This window comes from Dendropsophus ebraccatus, chromosome 8 (genome assembly GCF_027789765.1).
Source record: "Dendropsophus ebraccatus isolate aDenEbr1 chromosome 8, aDenEbr1.pat, whole genome shotgun sequence".
Lineage (NCBI taxonomy): Eukaryota > Metazoa > Chordata > Amphibia > Anura > Hylidae > Dendropsophus > Dendropsophus ebraccatus.
In genome coordinates, this window is record NC_091461.1 from 82,277,267 (window position 1) to 82,297,826 (window position 20,560).

The 20,560-nt window shown below is 44.4% G+C and overlaps 1 protein-coding gene across 7 annotated transcripts in view; it reads right to left on the minus strand.

Annotated features, from left to right (window-relative positions):
- The window catches only part of KDM2A (lysine demethylase 2A), a 361,653-nt gene that overhangs the window by 315,208 nt on the left and 25,885 nt on the right, over positions 1 to 20,560 (minus strand). For 6 of the 7 annotated variants that reach the window (XM_069980774.1, XM_069980773.1, XM_069980770.1 and 3 more), the window contains exons 2-5: positions 15,985 to 16,090; positions 14,229 to 14,367; positions 14,065 to 14,143; positions 13,888 to 13,934 (exon numbers count right to left, since the gene is read on the minus strand). In XM_069980774.1, coding sequence (XP_069836875.1) covers positions 13,888 to 13,934; positions 14,065 to 14,143; positions 14,229 to 14,367; positions 15,985 to 16,020 — 301 coding nt within the window. In that variant the 5' untranslated portion in view covers positions 16,021 to 16,090. Of the gene's footprint in view, positions 1 to 13,887; positions 13,935 to 14,064; positions 14,144 to 14,228; positions 14,368 to 15,984; positions 16,091 to 17,942; positions 18,097 to 20,560 lie in introns of all 7 variants that reach the window. The other variant, XM_069980768.1, reaches the window with a different exon arrangement.

The following is a 20,560-nucleotide window of genomic DNA, read 5'->3' on the forward strand; positions in this document are numbered from 1 at the left end:
GCGTTTTACATTGTGTATGGTAATCGCGATTGTTGGAACCATTCCGGCGTATTCTTCTAAATTGTCCGAAAGAGATATTGGTGAGCCATTTTTTGAAATGTGCACTTTTGAAATGGATGTAGTTGTTACTGTCCACTGGTTTGAAATAATTTTTAGTTTCTATGGTATTGCTTGTGGTATGTGATACTATGATATCCAGAAAGATAGCATGATTGGTAAAAACTGTGTGTGTGAACTGTAGGCCCCAGTTGTTGGCGTTGATGCTGGACACAAATGTATCAAGTTCCTCAGGTGACTCTTTCCATATGATGAATATATCATCGATGTATCTTTTGTAAGTGACAACTTTGGATAACAGGGGGTGAGTATAGATGGTTTCAATCTCGCACAGGCCAACAAAGAGATTTGCGAAACTGGGTGCGAATTTCGTCCCCATAGCGGTGCCGCGCTCTTGGAGGTATATATGTCAGTTGAATGTGAAGTAGTTATGTTTAAGAATGAAGCTGGTACTGTTGAGAATGAATTCTTGTTGTACTGGAGGCATATTGGGGTCCAAAGAAAGGAAATGGACAATAGCTTGGTGGCCTAGGACATGGTCAATTATCGTGTATAATGATGTAATATCCATGGTAAGAAAAAGATATGAGTCTTCCCAGGGGATGTTAATGATAGCCTGGATGAAATCTGATGTATGCATTTAGGTCCACAAACAGGTCGTAGGCCGCTAAGCTATTGCCCATTTTCTTTCTTTGGACCCAAATATGCCTCCAGCACAACAAGAATTCATTCTCAACAGTATCAGCTTCATTCTTAATCATAACTACTTCACATTCAACGAACATATATACCTCCAGGAGGGCGGCACCGCTATGGGGACGAAATTCGCGCCCAGTTTCGCTAATCTCTTTGTGGGCCTGTTCGAGATTGAAACCATCTATACTCACCCCCTGTTCTCCAAAGTTGTCACTTACAAAATATGATATATTCATCATATATAAAGGGTCACCTGAGGAACTTGATACAAAAAATGGCTCACCAACATCCCTTTCGGACAATTCCGAAGAAGACGCCGGAATTGTTCCAACAATCGTGATTACCACACACAATGTAAAACGCTTTCCAAAAGGTTCAAGGCCAAAGGATACCCAATCAACTCTAATCAAATCAACCCAAAGGAGGGCAAATACACTCACTCAGCAAACCTGTTTACTTCCCAGCCAACGAACCATTATGCCTATGGAGACAACCTGTAACTTCGCCACTACTTTCACCAATGAAAATAAAGCCATTCTAAAGAAACATTGGCCTATACTCAAACAAGATCCCTATCTAAAGGACATCCTCCCTGCAGCCCCTCGCATCACATTCAGGAGAGCACGCACGCTGAAAAACCTAGCGGTGTGAGGAGATGTCTGACTGTGTAGGTGGTGGCTAACGGATCATCGCGCAATGTGTGTATGGGATCTGTGACGTCACACAACGACCAATATACCTGAATATCATCATAAACCTATTACCGGGGGCGTGGCCTGCATCCGAGGAGACAAGACGTGTCCTGCTCGAGCCCCGGTTTTCCGGGCCATCATCAGCGGCTTTACCGCTTTGTTTTTTATTTCTTTTTGATCCGGAGATTCCTGAAAGACTTCTCTGCCCATCCAGATGTCTTCCACATCAAGAAAAGCCTCAGCGGCAGCCCGGAGGAAGTAACAATCTTCTCTTCCGACGGCGGGAAAAAAACAAGATGGTGCTGGTCTACTGGCGGGAGGCTCTGTATGCGGAGGTACTTAAGACTTTGCGATCTCCTTCACCTCCCTAATCTTCAGCATCCGAACAAGTGACCGTGGAGAAAGATAATGCTCCCTCCCGTGCGGCTAAACTGAGAACCCGAAAGAACAAGAATGCGGGCTCAAGCCTTCAGAATCAAGATGTCGGGGTCCCCGACCAGCCTCACAACCAATTGCGTCCACCGGCAGAACTTCCACGGACCGCTTCTCTCCTACCAGCCGGAGAATCCCCGAACTCCTTCTCATCTTCCATTGCGGATCTTTCCCTGTTATTCTCAGAGGATGTGAGTACCTCAGAGACTCTAGCCTCTTCTTTAGCATCCCTGATACCATCTTCTCCCGCATTACCGGAGCCTGCTGCACCTCAGAGTGTTATTGAATCTGGGGCTCTCTCACCAATGGACCCTGAATTTCAGTGCATGCCTCTATTGGATGCTACAGTGACTGTTACCGACTCTTCTCCTCCGCCAGTTGAATTTATTAGCCCTTGACTCGTGTCCCCATCCCTCTTCGCCATCTCATCCTACGATGTACGTTCTGACCTCCCGATTTCTGATGGAGGTGAAGAGGGATACTGATAAACACTTTGACTGTATGCCCCCATTGCCTGTCCCCCTGCTCAAAGACTGGCTCTCATCGTTTAGAGATTCCCTATTGATGGGATTGGACCGGCTCTTTTCTTCCCTGTCTTCCTCTGTGAGAGTGGTGGAAGACAGGGATCTGCTTGCTGAACTTAAACTGAGCGAAACGATTGAGGCCCATAACGCACTGTCGGACCCATGTAAACGGTTGGAGGAGGAAATGCATTTATTGAGAGACAAACTTATTAAGCAAGTCGATTTCAGTAGACGGAATAATCTTAAACTCCGCAACATTCCGGAGTCGGTTACCCCACCGGAGCTGCCTGCCTTCATTCAATCTCTGATTAAACATTCCTTACCAAACACACCTAATCGGGAAATTATTGTGGACTGGGCGAGGAGAATCCCCAAACCCTAACATCTTCCTCCCTCAACGCCTAGAGATACCATAGCACGTATCCAATTTTTGCATGTGAAGTCTGCATTATTGCAGTCATTGAGAGAAGGTACGAAGTTATCTGAGCAGTATCGGGACACTGAACTGTTTTCGGACCTCTCCCCGGAGACCCTCCGAGCATGTAGATCCTACGCTTCTATTACCAGGATACTTCGAACCAAAAACATCAAGTACAGGTGGATTAATTCTGCCCAATTGATGATTGACTATGGGAATCTCAAATACCATGTTGCAAATGTGGAGGACAATCGGAAGTTACTTAGTGCCTGGAACTTGCAATGAATGTTTACCTACCTGGACACTATTTGGTCCCTTGCTGGACTATATACCCCTCACACCATCTTTTGCCGTGGATGCTCCTTAAGCGTTCCGGCACATGTTTATTTAGCGTTTACCTGCTACTCCTAGGATTGTTTTCTTAGCTTGTGCTACACGTCTCTGTGATTATGGTCTCTTTTCATCAGCTAGCATACCTTTCAGTGTAATCTTAGCTTGCTCTGTTAGCCAATTACACCTCTAGTTTTTCCCCATTCAAATTTCAAGCTTATTTAAGCTTATTTATCAGCACATTGTACGCTTCTTATATGTTACTATCTGCCTATGTAAACTTTTTTTGAAAAACCTGATAAAAACTTATTGAAACAGAAAAACTTTCTAGCCCCCCGTAAACTCAAAGTAACAAACCTTCCCAGAGAAATAACAGTAACTTCCTTGCACTTTCTGGGAGCTATAAGTGTGGCCACACCACATGCAAATGTTGCAGCACCATAAATCATAAACAGAAATACTTTACATCCAATCAAACAGGTACCACCTACGAAATAAAATCTCATATGACTTGTAATTCAGATTATGTCATCTATCTGATAGAATGTACCTGCGGACTACAGTATGTGGGACGGATCATCCAGACCCTGAGAAGCAGGCTGGAAAGCATAGAGCCAACACAAACAATGGATTCATGTTACACAGCATCTCCAGACATGCAGCACTAGAACATAGCAGTGACTTCACCAAATTTAAAGTTACCCCAATCGAACAAATACACAAAGACAATTGTCAACGATTCTCAAAACTAAAACAAAGGGAAAATTTCTGGATTTAAACCTTGCGAACCCTGGTACCCGCTGGACTAAACGAATGCACTGAAAACATAGGTTGATCATATGTCTTGTATCTACTGCATAATGTCACTGTTCATTTCTCCACCCCCCACCCACTCCCTCTTCCTATATACCAGCTCTGACCATTTATCAACTCCCCCACGTATTTGATACCATATCCATATTTAAAGGGGTAGTGCGGCAGTAAACAATTATTCTCAGAATAACACACATTACAAAGTTATACAACTTTGTAATGTATGTTATGTCTGTGAATGGCCCCCTTCCCCGTGTCCCACCACCCCCACCCGTGTACCCGGAAGTGTGGTGCGCTATACATACCTGTCACGTGCCGACTCGTCTCCCTTCAGTCTGCGATGTCGTCTTTGGACGGCCCGGTGGAATCCCTCTGAGCATCCTGAGTGCTGGCCGCCCTCTTCAGCGTCATCAGATGCTCAGCCGCGATTGGCTGAGCACAGTTTGGCTCAGCCAATCGCGGCTGAGCAGCTGATGACGCGGCAGAGGGCGGCCGGCACTAAGGACGCTCGGAGGGATTCGGCCGAAGACGACATCGCTGACTGAAGATCGGAGACGAGTCTGCACGTGACAGGTATGTATAGCGCACCACACTTCTGGGTACACGGGTGGGGGTGGGGGGACACAGGGAAGGGGGCCATTCACAGACATAACATACAGTGAGTCCAAGAAGTATTTGATCCCTTGCTGATTTTCTTTGTTTGCCCACTAATAAAGACCTGATCATTCTATAACTTTTAATGGTAGGTGTATTCTTACATGGAGAGACAGAATATTAAAAAGAAAATCCAGAAAATAAATCTAAGGAATATATATTAATTGATTTGTATTTCATGGAGTGAAATAAGTATTTGATCCCTTAGTATTCATTAGCAGTTCTGGCTTTTACAGACCAGTTAGACACTCCCAATCAACTTGTTACCTGACCTGAAGCCACCTGTTCTCACTAATCACTTGTGTGAAAAACAACTGTCCACAGAATCAGACAGATCACACAGATTTCAAGTCTCCAACATGGGTAAAACCAAAGAGCTGTCACAGGACCTCAGAGTCAGAATTGTTGACCTACACAAAGCTGGAATGGGCTACAAAAAGATTAGTAAGGTGTTGGATGTGAAAGTAACAACTATTGGTGCAATTATCAGAAAGTTTAAAGAGTATAACATGACAATCAACAGACCTCGGCCCGGTGCTCCAAAGATGATTTCGCCTCGTAGGGTGGCAATGATGCTGAGAACAGTCAGAAATCGTCCTGCAACCACTTGGCAGGAGTTAGCAAATGACCTGAAGGCAGCTGGGACCACAGTTTGCAAGGAAACAATTGGCAACACTTTGCGCAACAATGGATTCACATCCTGCAGTGCCCGAAAGGTACCCCTGCTGAAAAGAGCACATGTGGAGGCGCGCCTCAAGTATGCCAATGATCATTTGAAAGATGAACCAAGTTATTGGGAGAAGGTTTTGTGGTCAGATGAGACCAAAATTTAACTTTTTGGCCTCAACTCCACCCGCCATGTGTGGAGGAAGAAAAATGCTGCCTATGACCCCAAGAACATGGAAGTGGAAGCATAAAGTTTTGGGGGTGTTTCTCTGCCAAGGGTACAGGCTACTTCACCGCATCACTGGGAAGATGGATGGAGCCATGTACTGCACAATCCTGAGGGACAACCTCCTCCCCTCTGCCAGGGTTCTGAAAATGGGCCGTGGTTGGGTCTTCCAACATGATAACAACTCTAAACATACAGCAAAGGCAACAAAGGATTGGCTCAAGAGAAATCACATTAAGGTCATGGAGTGGCCCAGCCAGTCGCAAGACCTCAATCCGATCGAAAATCTATAGAGGTAGCTGAAGGTCAGAATTGCCAAGCGACAGCCCACCAACTTTCATGATTTAGAGAGAATCTGCAAAGAAGAGTGGGCCAAACTTGTGGTTAACTACAACAAACGTCTCACCGCTGTGCTTGCAAACAAAGGCTTTGCTACTAAGTATTGAGTGTGTTTGGCAAGAGGGATCAAATACTTATTTTCCTAATTAAAATACAAATTATTATATTCTTTAAAATTATATTCTGGATTTTTTTCTTGATATTCTGTCTCTGCATGTTAGAATATATCTACCATTAAAAGTGCTGAAGGATAGTGTCTTTATTAGTGGGCAAACAAAGAAATTAGCAAGGGATCAAATACTTCTTGGACTCACTGTACATTACAAAGTTGTATAACTTTGTAATGTGTGTTATTCTGTGAAAAATTGTTTACCGCCGCACTACCCCTTTCATTCATTTCACTTTATACCCTATACATTATCTGTTATAACATTGTAGTATATATTCCATTAAGCTGCCACATACAATTTGACCCTTTTCACCTGCTTATATAGCTACACTCACCTTATCCCTCCTGATGTATTCAAAATACCCTTTCCTTCCATTTTACCCCTGTCCATTTGCTTGCTCACTCACTCCTCTCTGCTACATTGAATCAGCTCAGCTACATCCCTCCATTGAGTTCACTCAAAGCCACTCCCCCTTACCTCCCCCTCCTTCTGCCCTGACCTTACAACAGCTCATCCCTCTTTTAGAGACAGGTCACAACTTTTCACATTATAATTTTTTTTTTTTTTACTATAATTCTCATTTCTAGTGCCCCATATACATCATATTTTATTGTCCTTCTCATACAGTCTATCCTCCTCCTCCCATTATATTTGCTGACAGATACTCCAATTATTCACTGTCAGTCCAGTTTCTTACCCACTCCTCTCCACTACTCTGAATCAGCTCTACTACATCCCTCTGCTTGTTCTCCATTGGCCTCTCCATATCATGTGACCAGACTTCTGAGCACACCACTCAGGGCCCTCCTCCTGTTACTAGGATACTGGACACTCACTCTCTCCATTGGCCAGCAGGAGCTGGCATCTGCTCAGGACTGGATTACACCGTTACTACTATAAACATTCATTCATTTATTTATTTATGTTTCAACCCCCCCTTTTCATGCCTGTTTATGAATGAATACATGTCTAACCACTCATACTTTATAGTGTAAACCACACTCTTTGTTCTTTTGGTCCATCCACACCTTGGACCTCCTGATGCATCATGTTACTATTGTCCACTGTTTACTATTGCTTAGCCCCGCCCCCTCGGCGTACATGCAATCTGATGAAGGGAGATGCAACTCCCTTATGTACATTTTTACTGATTTTATCCAATAAATCAGCCATTTTATGTTTTATACTATACTCGTTGTGAAGGAATTTTTGGCAGCGCCAGGATACCTACCCAGGTACTTTTTTCTTCTCTCTACTGTATCTAACAATGTAGTAGAGGGGGGCTGGCCTAACAAAGGAACGCTAGTTAAGCCAGCCTCCATCTACAAGTGAGGTCATTAACAAAAGATGGCGCCAGCAGAAGATCCCGTGGTGGAGAGGTATCAGGCACGTATGACTTACATTCCCAGGGGTATGCAGAGGGGCTGCAGCAGCCGTGACACACAGTGAAACTGACTGATCAGGCTGCTTAATGCTGAACTTTATGAGGTACAGGGGGGACTGTGTGACAGGAAGGACATAGATCCCCTTGCTGCCTGGCTGAATCTGTACAGGCAGTGGGTTCTGTGAATATAATTTTATTTGTTATGTAAGAGCAGCAGAGATGTTTTTCAGCAAATGTTTCCCACCTGTGCCCCAAAGGTCAAGTGTCCATCCTCCTCTCCCCCAAAAAGTCTTCTGTCTCTTACCCCACCCAACCTCCTGCACCCTTGGGGTGTCCAGTGATAAACTGCTACTATAGGAGAGGTGTGACTATAAATCGCAGTGTCGATCTCCAGGGGTGGTGCTTTGTTAGGAATAAGGTAACTGAATGTGGTTACTTTGCAACCAAGAGTGACAGAGATTGATTTCTTGCAGCTGTTGTATCGCACCCACTTGTGTGTCATAATGAGACTCTGTTAAATTACCTTACCACCACAGCACAGTCCAGACAGAGCCCTAGTACTACTCTAATATGGGTTCTGCTACTTTGCCTGCATCCCTCTCTGCCTCTCTGACAGAACTTCACTGCCACCCTGTATCCTTTTCTGCCTCCCTACAGAACCTCCCTGCCTCTCTTGCTCCATATCTACTGAACCACCCTTTATCCCTCTCTGCCTCCCTACAGAACTTCCCTGCATCCCTCTCTCCATCTCTACAGAACCTCCCTGTCACCCTGCACCCCTCTCTGCCTCGCAACAGAACCTCCCTGCTACCCTACAGAATCTCCCTGGCACCCCGGATCCCTCTCTGCCTCTCTACAGTAACTCCCTACCACCCTGCTCCTTATTTCTCCTGCCGAGTGCACCCTAAATCAAAATCCCTGCTAATGTGTCCCTGCACAGAGCACAGACTACCTTCCACCTTCTTTCCTCGCCTGCTTAGTCCTTGGCACATTTTGACAACCTCTCACAACCTTTAACCACACAGAAAAGACCCCTTGCAGGAGGTATAATGTGTATTATAATTAATTTCCATGTGTAGTAAATTCAGTGGGTGCAGTATATGGCAGTATTATATTCAGAGGGTGAAGTATGTGGCAAGTGTCGTAAACTACAATGAAGGCAGACCACGCAACTGCAGGGGGGCCTGGCGAAGCATGGTCTGCCTCTATGGTATTCCCTCCAGACCAGCATACTCATACTCTTCTGGTCTGGCATAGTCCTTGTCACCCAGTGTTCGTTGTCCCGGCTCCCTAGAGCACAAGTGAACTAAGTAACGGTGGGAGAAGCCAGGCTGGTTGAGAATATGGGGGGTGGGGGAACTATGTACAGGATTCATGGGGCCCATACAGTTTTTTTTGCTACGGGGCCTCATGAATCCTAGTTATACCCAGTGTGGCAATATTATATTTAGGAGGGGTCAAGGATATAATTGTGTAAAAGTAAAATCCACACACAATACTCCACAGTTGTCCTATAGTGGCCTTTAATACTGTCCAAAGTTGTGTTTAAGGCTATACAGTAAAGTCAGTCCTTAAGAGGTGTAAAGAGACTGGAAGTGTAGCTGACAAAAATATGTATAAAATTAGACAGGAGGATTTTAATGCTGCTTGGCCCCAAATAAGGAAGAAATAGCAAAATTTGTGGAGGGAAATAAAACTTCCTTCCAATATATTAGTGACTGGAAGAAAGAAAAACGACAGCATTACAAAATGTAATGGGGAGATTACCTTCATGGAAGCAGGCAAATCAATTGCAAATTGTTAGAATACTACTTCTGCTAAGTTTTTTCAGAAGGCAGTATAGGGGAAAAAAAAAAAAAAAAGTGGTTGGACAATGTGGTTGGACATTTTTATTTATTTTAGAAAGGTACGTTCACATGTACCAGATCCGCAGAGGATTTCACGCTGCAAATTCGCAGTGAAATTCGCTGCGGGTGCATTGTCATTCAACCCTATTGACATTACATACTCACAGCAGGATTGACATCCCTCAGCAAGTATGTTAATTACCCCCCCCCCCCGGCAGCCTGAGCGTAGCACCGACAGCGGCCGAAGAGCGGCACCCATCCTCCTGTACATAGCACTGTTAGATTGTGCAGGCTCCGCTCCGGTGTGCTGCTGCTGTCGGGCACGGCTCTCTCCTCACATCCCAAGCTGTGAGGAGAGAGCTGTGCCCGACAGCAGCAGCAGCACAGGGGAGCCTGCACGACCTAACAGTGCTCTGTGCAGGATGATGGGTGCCGCACCGGACGCTGTCAGAGCTACGCTACAACCGCCGGGGGGTTAATTAACATTAACATCCCGCTGCAAGTATGTAATGTCAATAGGGTTGAATGACAATGGAGCCGCAGTGGATTGCGCTGCGAATTCGCAGCGTGAAATCTGTTGCGGATCCGGTACGTGTGAACGTACCCTTAGGGTAAGTTCACTAGGGCGGATCCGCCGGGAGTCTCACGCACGAAATCCGCAGCTAATCCGCAATACACGTATTAATAATAATAAGAATATAAAAGTGTATTGCGGATTAGCTGCGGATTTCGTGCGTGAGACTCCCGGCGGATCTGCCCGTGTGAATTTACCCTTAAGCAGTGTTTCTCAACTACAGTCCTCAACACCCACCAACAGGACATGTTTTGAAGATATCCCATACAACGAACAGCTGTGGCAGTTACTGGTGCACTGACTATAATTATATCAACTGTGAAATCCTCAAAACAGGACCTGTTGGTGGGTCTTGAGGACTGGAGTTGAGAAACACTGTTTAAAGGGGTTGTCCAGTAAAAATCTTTTTCTTTCATATCAACTGGTGTCAGAAAGTTATATAGATTTGTAATTTATTTCTATTAAAAAATCTTAAGTCTTTCCATACTTATTAGCTACTATACGTCATCCAGGAAACTCTTTATTTTCAGTCTGACTCAGTGCTCTCTGCTGACATCTCTGGCCGAGACAGGAACTGTCCAGAGCAGGAGAGGTTTTCTACGGGGATTCATGGAAAAACGAGACAGAGTTCCTGTCTCGGCCAGAGATATCAGCAGAGAGCAATGTGTCTGACTGAAAATAAAACAATATTTCCTACTTGACATACAGCAGCTGATAATTATGGAAATACTTTTTTAATAGAAGTAAATTACAAAGCTATATAACTTTCTGAAACCAGTTGATTTGAAAGAAAAAGATTTTCGCTGGAACCCCTTTAAGGGTACTAACACACTGGGCGGATCCGCAGCGGATTTTTCGCTGAGAATTTGCAGCGAGACCCGCTGTGGATCCCTGCCCTGTACACTTATGGACAGACAAACTTGCAGCAGGATGGACATCCCACTGCCAGTTTGTCAGCAGCACGCCCTGTTACGCCCCGCCGCTGGAGCCTATACATCACCTTTAGGTATGAACCCGAACGCTCGGCAGCAGATTCCCGCTGTCTGCCCGCTCCGTGGAGCGGGCGGATCCAGTGGGAGTAACGCCCTGAAAACTGGGATACAGCCTATGGCTATATCACAGTTTTCCAGGCGGTCCTCCCGCTGGATCCGCCCACTCCATGGAGTGGGCAGAAAGCGGGGATCATTACCGAGGGTTCGGGTTCGTACTCTGTTCGGACCATCCCTAATCACCTTGTTCCCACTCCGGCTTGCTTCGGGGCTCCTGGTGTATTCACATCGCGCTCAGCTAATCAGTGCGCTGCGACTGGGCAGTGCACTGATTGGCCAAGCGGGAAGTGCCTGGAACCCCCAACGCAAGCCGGAGTAGGGACCAGGTAATGTATAGGCTCCGGCGGCTGGGGGGGGGGGGGGGCTCAACGGAGCAGGCTGCTGACAAACTCGCAGAGGGATGTCCATCCTGCTGCGAGTTTGTCTGCCCATAAGTGTACAGGCAGGGATCCGCCCAGTTTGTTAGTATCCTTAAAGGAAATCTGTCAGCACATGAGCCCTATCTAAGGTGCTGACAAGTGTGCTGTAAGCTGGCAGTCCCGTAGTACGCATGGTACCTTTTGGTAATTTGTCCATGCAGTGGATTGTGCACAATCCTACTGTAATAAAGTGTAAATGTGTTGTTTGTGCCTCACCACTCCTCCTGGTTTATTAATAATCAATGCTGCCCAGGCCTCCTGCTCCCTCAGCTGTCAGCAGGCGTCACTAATTGCACATCAGTCCTCTGTAAGCAAGTTATGTCTGAAAGAAACCACTCAGATGTAGTTGAATCTCTGACCCCAAACGTGTTGGAGCTGTGGTCTAGGGGTAACCTGTCTTGAGACCTGCCAGCAGGTCATTCTTTGGTTCAAATCTCTGTTGAAATTGAGTGTATGGCCGCCATGGCATGACAAGTACTTGCCGTTATTTGCCATTAAATGACGGCCATCCACTCAATTTCAACAGTGCGTGAACATAGCCTTTCTACGTTTTTAATCCACTCCTGGTTTTGGTAGCAAAATACTGAGTAAGAGCCTTGAAAATCGGCAGCGCACCGATTGAATAAGTGCGACGAGCAGACGCCGGGAACCCCTGAAGCAAGCCACGGGGTTGCTTAAACATCTCAGCCAGCGCCCATTCTGTGACACGGCTGTGTCACACAACGGCTGCTGTTAATACCATGTGGCTCAAATATTTATGTGGCTCCTCTACAACCTAGGTGCGTCTTATTATCAGGTGCGTCCTCTGGGATGCTACACTTGTGCTGTACAGACAAAACATGATATGAATGCCCCCCTATTAATGACCCATTTTCTTATAAAATAAACATAAAAAAAATATTTTCTATTTTATATTAGCATTGCCAAAGCAACCTATCTAAATCAATTGATCGATCAAATATATATAAAGCTGAGTAACATCTTGGGAGCTTTAACAGCAGCTTTATAAAAGTGAACACATTGGAAATGTTAACTAGAGAGGAGCGCAACTCTATGGCTGCCTTAAAAAACATTTTTTCAGGATTCCCTAGGGCTGCATCAAACTTCTTCAGCTACCGGTGTTCAAATGCCAAATGATTGGTCTTGAGCATGATCGAGTTTCGCCCATCTCTAATGTTACCTTTCGTACACATTTCCATGGTGCTCTATTGTGCAGAAGGGCAGGTAATGCAACTGGCACCTGCAGGAGCAGAGGTCCTTGCACTTATATGCAGGGCTGTGGAGTCGGAGTCGTGGAGTCGGAGCTAGCTTTGGCTGGAGTCGGAGTTGGAAATAAATGTATCGACTCAGACTCCAGCTTTTAAAAAAAATCTTTAAAAAATGTAGAATTGAATTTTGATATGAATTTTACAAGTTTTGCTCATGAATATATATTAAGAGCAACATTCTAATACGACACTGGCCCTATTACATAAGGGTGGTCATGGAAAAGTTGTAGGTCACTATTTGGCAGTTTGTTTCTGAGCAGGTAGAGTCGATTGTGTGGGGGGAGATCTGTGCTGTTCTCTTCCTGGATGCCTGTATATGAGCAGCAGTATAATATGAAGATATCCTGTGTAATATAGAGGAGGAGGAGGAGAAGACATAAGTAGTATAGCAGTAACCTCTGTCCTCAGTGTTGTGTTTTCTCTCTGGGATAATATTGTGTGTTTTTCTTCAGTGTTCAATGGCTGCAGCTGTGTGTATGTGTGTGCGTGCTATGACTGCAGTAGGCTGTGTGTGTGCTATGGCTGTAGCAGGCTGTGTGCATGTGTGCTATGGCTGCACCAAGCTCTGTGTGTTTGTGTGTGCACACTATGGCTGCAGCAGGCTGTGTGTATGTGTGCTATGGCCGCAGCAGGCTGTGTGTGTGTGTGTGTGCTATGGCTGCAGCAGGCTGTGTGTGGTGTGCGCTTTGGCTGCAGCAAGCTGTGTGTGTGCTAAGGCTGCAGCAGGCTGTGTGTGTGTATGCTATGGCTGCAGCAGGCTGTGTGCATGCTATTGCGTGCCCCCACAGTGACCTTCTATATCACTGTGTGACCTCTATATCACTATGTGTGACCCCCTGTATATCACTATGGCTGACCTCTATATCACAGGTATCTGGCATTGTTAGCAGTGTTTCTTTTTGTATGGTGAATATTTAGTTAGAAACATAGAAGATTGTCTGTAGGAAAAGATCACCTGCTATATCTAGTCCAGTTCTGAGTTGTTCAGGACATGGAGGCTAGAGACTGGCTGCATCCACTGCACACACAGGAGACTCTGCTTTATATGTTTCCTTATTCCCTCAGAAATTATGTAGGACATGAGGGGGAAGCTGCTGAGCCAGTGTGATAAATAACTCCCTTGGTATATGACCGGCCATTTATGGAGGAGCAGGAGTCTGAGTCAGTCCTGATAAAATTCAGGAGTTGGAGTGGAGGTTGGAGTCGGTCTTGAGAAAATTCAGGAGTCGGAGTTGGAGTCGGAGCTGCGGCTTACAGACTCCACAGCCCTGCTTACATGGGATTGGAAGCTTTACCTAAAATACAATTACATATTATAACTGTACTAACCTACACACAACTTGACATCATTGACACTGAAACTGGAGTCTGGCATTCTAGAGGCGGGGGGGGGGGGGAGAGAGAGAGGGGGGAAAAAAAGTTAGTTAGTTTGACAATACACTGATGACTTATGACATCTTTATATAAAGACATTTAACCAAACATTATGACAGAAAATACACTTACCTGATGCCAAGTCCTTCAGAGCTTTTGAATATCAATGGGTCCCTGAGTCCACTCACTTGAATGTATCGCATATTAAAGTCTGGAAAAAGAAGTAGTAACAAGTAAGGCAAGGGTGAGAGGAATATGGTAAGGGACACAAACTGATTTACTCTCAAGACTCTGACCTTTGCCCTCCATGTAAATGATGAAGTTTGAGTTGTACTTGGGGCTGTGCAGCTTTTCTTCCAAGTCAAATGTCCTCTTGCCCTCAATTTCCTCATCTGAAATGCCATCATCTTCATACCTCCTACGGAGCGTACTTCTCTGAAAGGACAAATCACACAGAAAATTATTGGTGCTTCAGCAAAGTTGTCGTCCAGCCTCATTGCAACTTTTTACATGTTCCTTTATGTGTAGGAGCTTACACTGCTTTACACAAGCAGTAGGTTTGCTACAATATTCGAAGTAAAACTCTGTATGCTAGATATAGCAATAGTACAAGCCACTGATTAAATGGAAATATGATTTATATTCAAAAAATTAAACCCCACTCCGAATGTAAATCATTTCTAATCACCGACACAAACCGGGATCTTCAAAAGAGCAAAGAGATTCTGTGCTAGTTGGACCAGTCACATCTTCCTCCTTGCAATGCCTCCTCCCTGCACTTTAGAGCCTAGTAAATCACTGGCTACAGAAGGCTGTAGTGCAGGGAAAGAGTCAGGCGTCAACATGCTCAGACCAGCCCACAAGGGAGATGGGGCCTCCTCCACTACTGCCGGTGTGTATAACAGCTCATCTGTCTTGACAGAGAAAGAGGAGAAGGGTGGAAAAAAGAGTCTAAAGGATGCAAAGGAAGAGTCTAAAAGCTGCAAAGTGCAGAGATAGTGAGGAAGACAAGACCAAGACCTTCAGGCTTGATACAACCCCCCCCCTCCCCCCAACACCACCTTTTCTTGACAAAAAAAAAAGTGTTTACATGTGAATACAATGTATATGTATTTATCAGTGTATGTATTTCCAAAAAGAAAACATCCAGCCGCACATCACCTTAAAAACCTCCCCTTCTTGATTCCAAAAATGCTTACATCCTGCCCAAGAATGTTTTTCGCCCACCGATGCTTTCTCAAGGCATGATGGGAAAGGGGTTATCCTCTCAATTATATAAATGTAATCAAATATGAGCAATTAATAAAGAAAATGGAACAAAAAATGATTTCCGAGTTGTGACATCATCACAGAGTTTGTCACGGCAGGCACAGGTAGGGGTGAGCAATGATCTATTGGTATTTTCTTTTCTGCCACCTATTAGATTTTAGCAACGGCCGGACTTCTCCTCACAGAGGAGTAGCCTATTGGTGAAGTGCCCCACCACAGTGCACTGGTTGGCAGAGCGGAACATCCAGAGGCCGGAAGCCCCCGAAGCGAGCTGGAGTGTGAAGCAGGTACAGTATGCTCCAGCCAGCAATTACATATTCGCAGTGGGATGTCAATCCCTCTGCGAGTAGGTCTTCTCATTCAAAATGAATGAGAAGGGATCCACAGCAAAAAAAATCCGCTGCGGATCCTTTGTGTGTGAAACTGGATAGGAGTTAAAAGCTGAAGCATTCTGCTGACTGCAACTTACCTCCTGCCATTCCATGTCTCAGAAGTGCCCCTTCTGAAAAATGGACAGGCAGATCTAAGTCAGATAATTGCATGTGATGTCTCCACTGCTGCAGTGACACTGTGCAGCTAGTTTTGCCCGATAATGATGCTTTAATAATGATTATGACCTGACGCGTCCTTCCACGTCTCAAAAGTGTGAGGGGGGGGGGCTGAATGTTTCAGCGCTAGGAAGCGGAAGGCTTTAGTTGTCTTTGGCTTCCTGGACAACCCCTTCAATACAGCAAAAAACAAACAATTTGACTGCACAAGTAGGGAAAGTAGGGTACCACACACCAGTCTACGACTGTAACGCGCTTGCTCGTCTTCCATCTCTAAGAATCTTCTGCCCCACAACAGTGAGGGCGCTGGATTTTTCACAGGAATCTTCAGATTCAGTTACCTGTTAACAAAAATGAGATAAATTGCCACATTTGTAAAGAAAGATTAGAAGAACACAAAATTACAATCAATGGGGACTCTTACTAAACTCACTGAGTGTGTGAGGTGGGGGTGGCAGGTATCAAGACCAGTGTATCACTTGGAGGGAGATCCGACCCACTAGACAACAGGGACGTGCGGGGCAAAGCCTCTAAATGCAGCTGTCAGGTTTGACAGCTGCATTTAGAGGCTTAATTAGCCGGCGCGGCAACGGAACCTGTGCCGGCTAATAGAGGAATTCCCTTGGTTGTACATAACAGCCGGGAGCGGCGCCGTTCAGAGCGGGGTCTCCACGGTACCATGACGTATCAGATACGTCATGGGTCGCTAAGGGGTTAAAGCCCTCCTGTTTTTGCTGTGACCAGATCTTGGGTTAGACTGTTCCACCGAATCACTGTTTTCATGGGAAAAAAAAGGCTTGTCAACGCCAGAGATTAAAACTTTTTCTCCAGGAGGAGGCAGTGCCCCCTTGACTTTTGAGGGGGTTTTACATGGAACATCTTTTCCCCATATTTCTTGTAGGGGATATTTATATAAATAAATTATATCTCCCCTTTAATATCTCTTCTCAAGACTAAATAAGGGTATGCTTCACACTGAGTAATTCAGGCAGGATACCGTCGCCACTCTCCACTCGAAGAAGTGACATGTCACTTCTTTGAGCGGAGGGCGGCGGCAGCGGATGAGTGTGCTTTCCCATAGATGGGCTATGACACCCTGAGACAGGCGGAATTATACCTGAATTACTCAGTGTGAGCATACCCTTAATGTAATAGTATCCATTTAATTCCATCTTCATAACTAAGATGCTCAATTTCCCTTATTAGTTTAGGTACCCGCCTTTGTACCTTTTCCAGCTCTAGGACATCCCTTCTATGAATCTGGTTCCAAAATCGGACAGCATACTCCAGATGAGGCCGCACCAAAGCTTTATAGTGGTAATATTATATGTCAGTATGAGTATGTCAGTTAACCCCCCACCGGCCAGAGTATACATCATCTGTTCTCCACTCAGACTTGCTTCGAGAGTTCTCGATGATGGCGTCGCTGCGAGTCCTGGAGCTGTATAGCGGGATCGGGAACCTGCATGTGTGGCCGGGAGGGGAGCATGTGTGCCAGGGTGAGGAGGAGGAGTATGGCTATGTGCACTCCTGCCTTAGTAACCCCCCAAGTGCCTCAGTCCCCCTCAGCTGCATCAGACCCCCTCAGCTGCTCCAGTCCCCCAGGCCCCTTCAGTCACCCCAAGCTGCCCCAGTCTGCCTATCACCCCATATCTATTCCTGTACTACTACACCCCTCATCTCTACCTGTACTACTTTTCCACTATACTTCCACTATTGCACACTACCTAGATGGAGGCACAAAGAAGATCTCCTATACTATATGGGGGCACACAGTGGCACATATTTGGGAAAACTACTTATATGGGAAACAGAGGGGGCTTGTCTACTACATGGGGGCACAATCTTGTATCAAGCCACAGCAGGCTATTGGACCATGGGGTCCCGGCTTGGTGTGGGCGCAGATGCGCAGGAAACCACACTATGACGTGGTTAGTACAGATAAAGATTTATTCTGGTCACAACGCGTTTCGGCCGCCAAGTGCAAGGGGGGGGCCTTTCTCAAGTTAGCACATAGTCACAAATGAACAGTTTAAATAACATGCTATACCATACAATATCGGAGGACTTCCGGGTTAGGAGAATTCAACCTTAAGATGTTGCACATGGACAGTTAGTAGCGGTAATCAACATGTGTAAACACAAAAACACAAATAACTAATACAAAAAGCTGTAGTGTAGTGTATAACTTACAGTTGAGAGGTTCAGCGTCGGGCTCCGGTGTAGTCACGTGAGCGGCCGTGCACAACCACATCATCACGTCGGCGGCCGTGCGCAACTACGCCATCACGCTGGTGCGCATCGGCATCACGTGATGCCGGCGGCGCTGTTTGCGTAAACTCCGTAACTAAAAGTAAAAAAGAGGGGGTAAGATAAGAAATAAAATGTAAACATAAAACCTGTATGTATAAACCCATATTAACATCAGTAAAATACAGTCATAAAGTCCTTGGGGGAAGAGAAAGAGGAACATTGGATAGTTTTTAGAGGTCATTCTATGAAATCTTATTACAGTTGTAAAATCTGTAGCCATCTAGTGGCTACAGAAGAGAACACAATATACAGAGAGAGAGTTTTAAAAAGAGATAATTAAGATAGAGGGGTTTAAAAATTTGTGTGGGGGATGAAAATGGCCCCATAAGCATGAAAATGGCCCCATAAACATGGGAAGAGTAAGGATAAAAGTAAAAAATATGAAATCATTTCGTAAGTTCGATACATTCATTCAGGCCATCGGGCACAAGGGTTTGGATCGGATAGATCCTAAAGGATTCCCTCTTGCATAGTAGTGCCCAACGGTCATTAATATTTGCAGGAATTTGTTCCGATAGGGAAAATCTTTATATTGGAAAAGCAACTATTATGGTTTTCAGTTAGATGTCTAGATACGCTTTGTTTCATAAAGCCTTTAACAGTATTATGACGGTGGCCATTCATTCTTTTGTGCAAAGGTTGCTTTGTGCGTCCTACGTATTGGAGACCACAGTCACAGCATAATAAATAAATAAATAACAAAGGTACTCGAACAATCGAGCTTCTTTTGATGGGATATGTGACCCCTGTGACGTTTGAGCTAAAACTTCTCACCATGGGCTATATTCTGACAGCACAAGCATAGCGGTTTTCCGCATTTAAAAATACCTTTTGTAACGTTATGACCAATTCTTTTCTCCTTCGTAATCGGGCGTATTTTGCTTGGTGCGATAATATTACGGACTGTCATACCTCTACGGAATGTCAGTCTTGGTTTTTTTGTTAGAATATCACAAAGATAGGTATCAGAAGTTAAAATGTGCCAATGTTTCTTTAAAATATTTTCTATAGTCATATGGTAACAGGTTACTAACAGCTTAACAGCCAACCTGTCTAATTACATAGACCTTTGCTTACAACCAGAGGTAGTAAACCTCCCCTCCTATCTAAGGGACTCTAGCACCTTAATAAGGGACATTTTGGAAATACCTTGGGAGGATGATTTTATGTTTTTAACTCTGAATGTCACAGCACTTTATTCTAACAAACACATGCTAGGGGTTTAGAGGCCATGAAACTATCATTAGAAAATTGTGGCCTGTATAAGAAACCACAAATTGATTTTTTGACTCAGGGAATGGAATTTGTTTTAAGTCACAATGTTTTCACTTTTCAAGATGTATTTTATCGGCAAACAAGGGGGACTGCGATGGGGACTCGGGCCGCACCCAGTTATGCTAATCTCTTCATGGGGCGGTTCGAGTCCCTATACATCGCAGATTTCCCTTGGGTCAAGGAACATATAATTTTTTACAAAAGGTACATTGATGATTTGTTTTTAATATGGCGAGGTGAATTTTTAACAAAAGGTACATTGATGATTTGTTTTTAATATGGCGATCATTGAATTTTAATGATTGGGGCCTCAATTTTACACCATGTTTTAATCATAGCGATATCGTTTTTTTAAGATCTGGTCATCAGCCATTTTGACTGTAAAATTGTTACCAAAACCAATTTTAAGTCGGTGGATTCAAATAGTTTGCTTGACTATAGAAGTCACCACCACAAAAAATGGATAAAAAATATCCCCTATAGTCAATTTTTTCGTATTCGAAAAAACTACCACGGAAAGTGATTTTAGAATACAAAGCAAAATTTTGCAAAAAAGATTCTCTGAGAAAGGCTATCCCACAGAGCTGATTAAAAACGCCTTTCATAGAAATCTAGGAAGACAACAGACGTCACTTCTTAAAAAGCATAATAAACATGAGATCGTGGAAAAAAGACCACCTAATTTTATCACCACTTTTAATGACGACCATATGACTATAGAAAATATTTTAAAGAAACATTGGCACATTTTAACTTCTGATACCTATCTTTGTGATATTCTAACAAAAAAACCAAGACTGACATTCCGTAGAGGTATGACAGTCTGTAATATTATCGCACCAAGCAAAATACGCCCGATTACGAAGGAGAAAAGAATTGGTCATAATGTTGCAAAAGGTATTTTTAAATGCGGAAAACCGCTATGCTTGTGCTGTCAGAATATAGCCCAGGGTGAGAAAAGTTTTAGCTCAAATGTCACAGGGGTCACATATCCCATCAAACAGAAGCTCGATTGTTCGAGTACCTTTGTTATTTATTTATTATGCTGTGACTGTGGTCTCCAATACGTAGGACGCACAAAGCAACCTTTGCACAAAAGAATGAATGGCCACCGTCATAATACTGTTAAAGGCTTTATGAAACAAAGCGTATCTAGACATCTAACTGAAAACCATAATAGTTGCTTTTCCAATATAAAGATTTTCCCTATCGAACAAATTCCT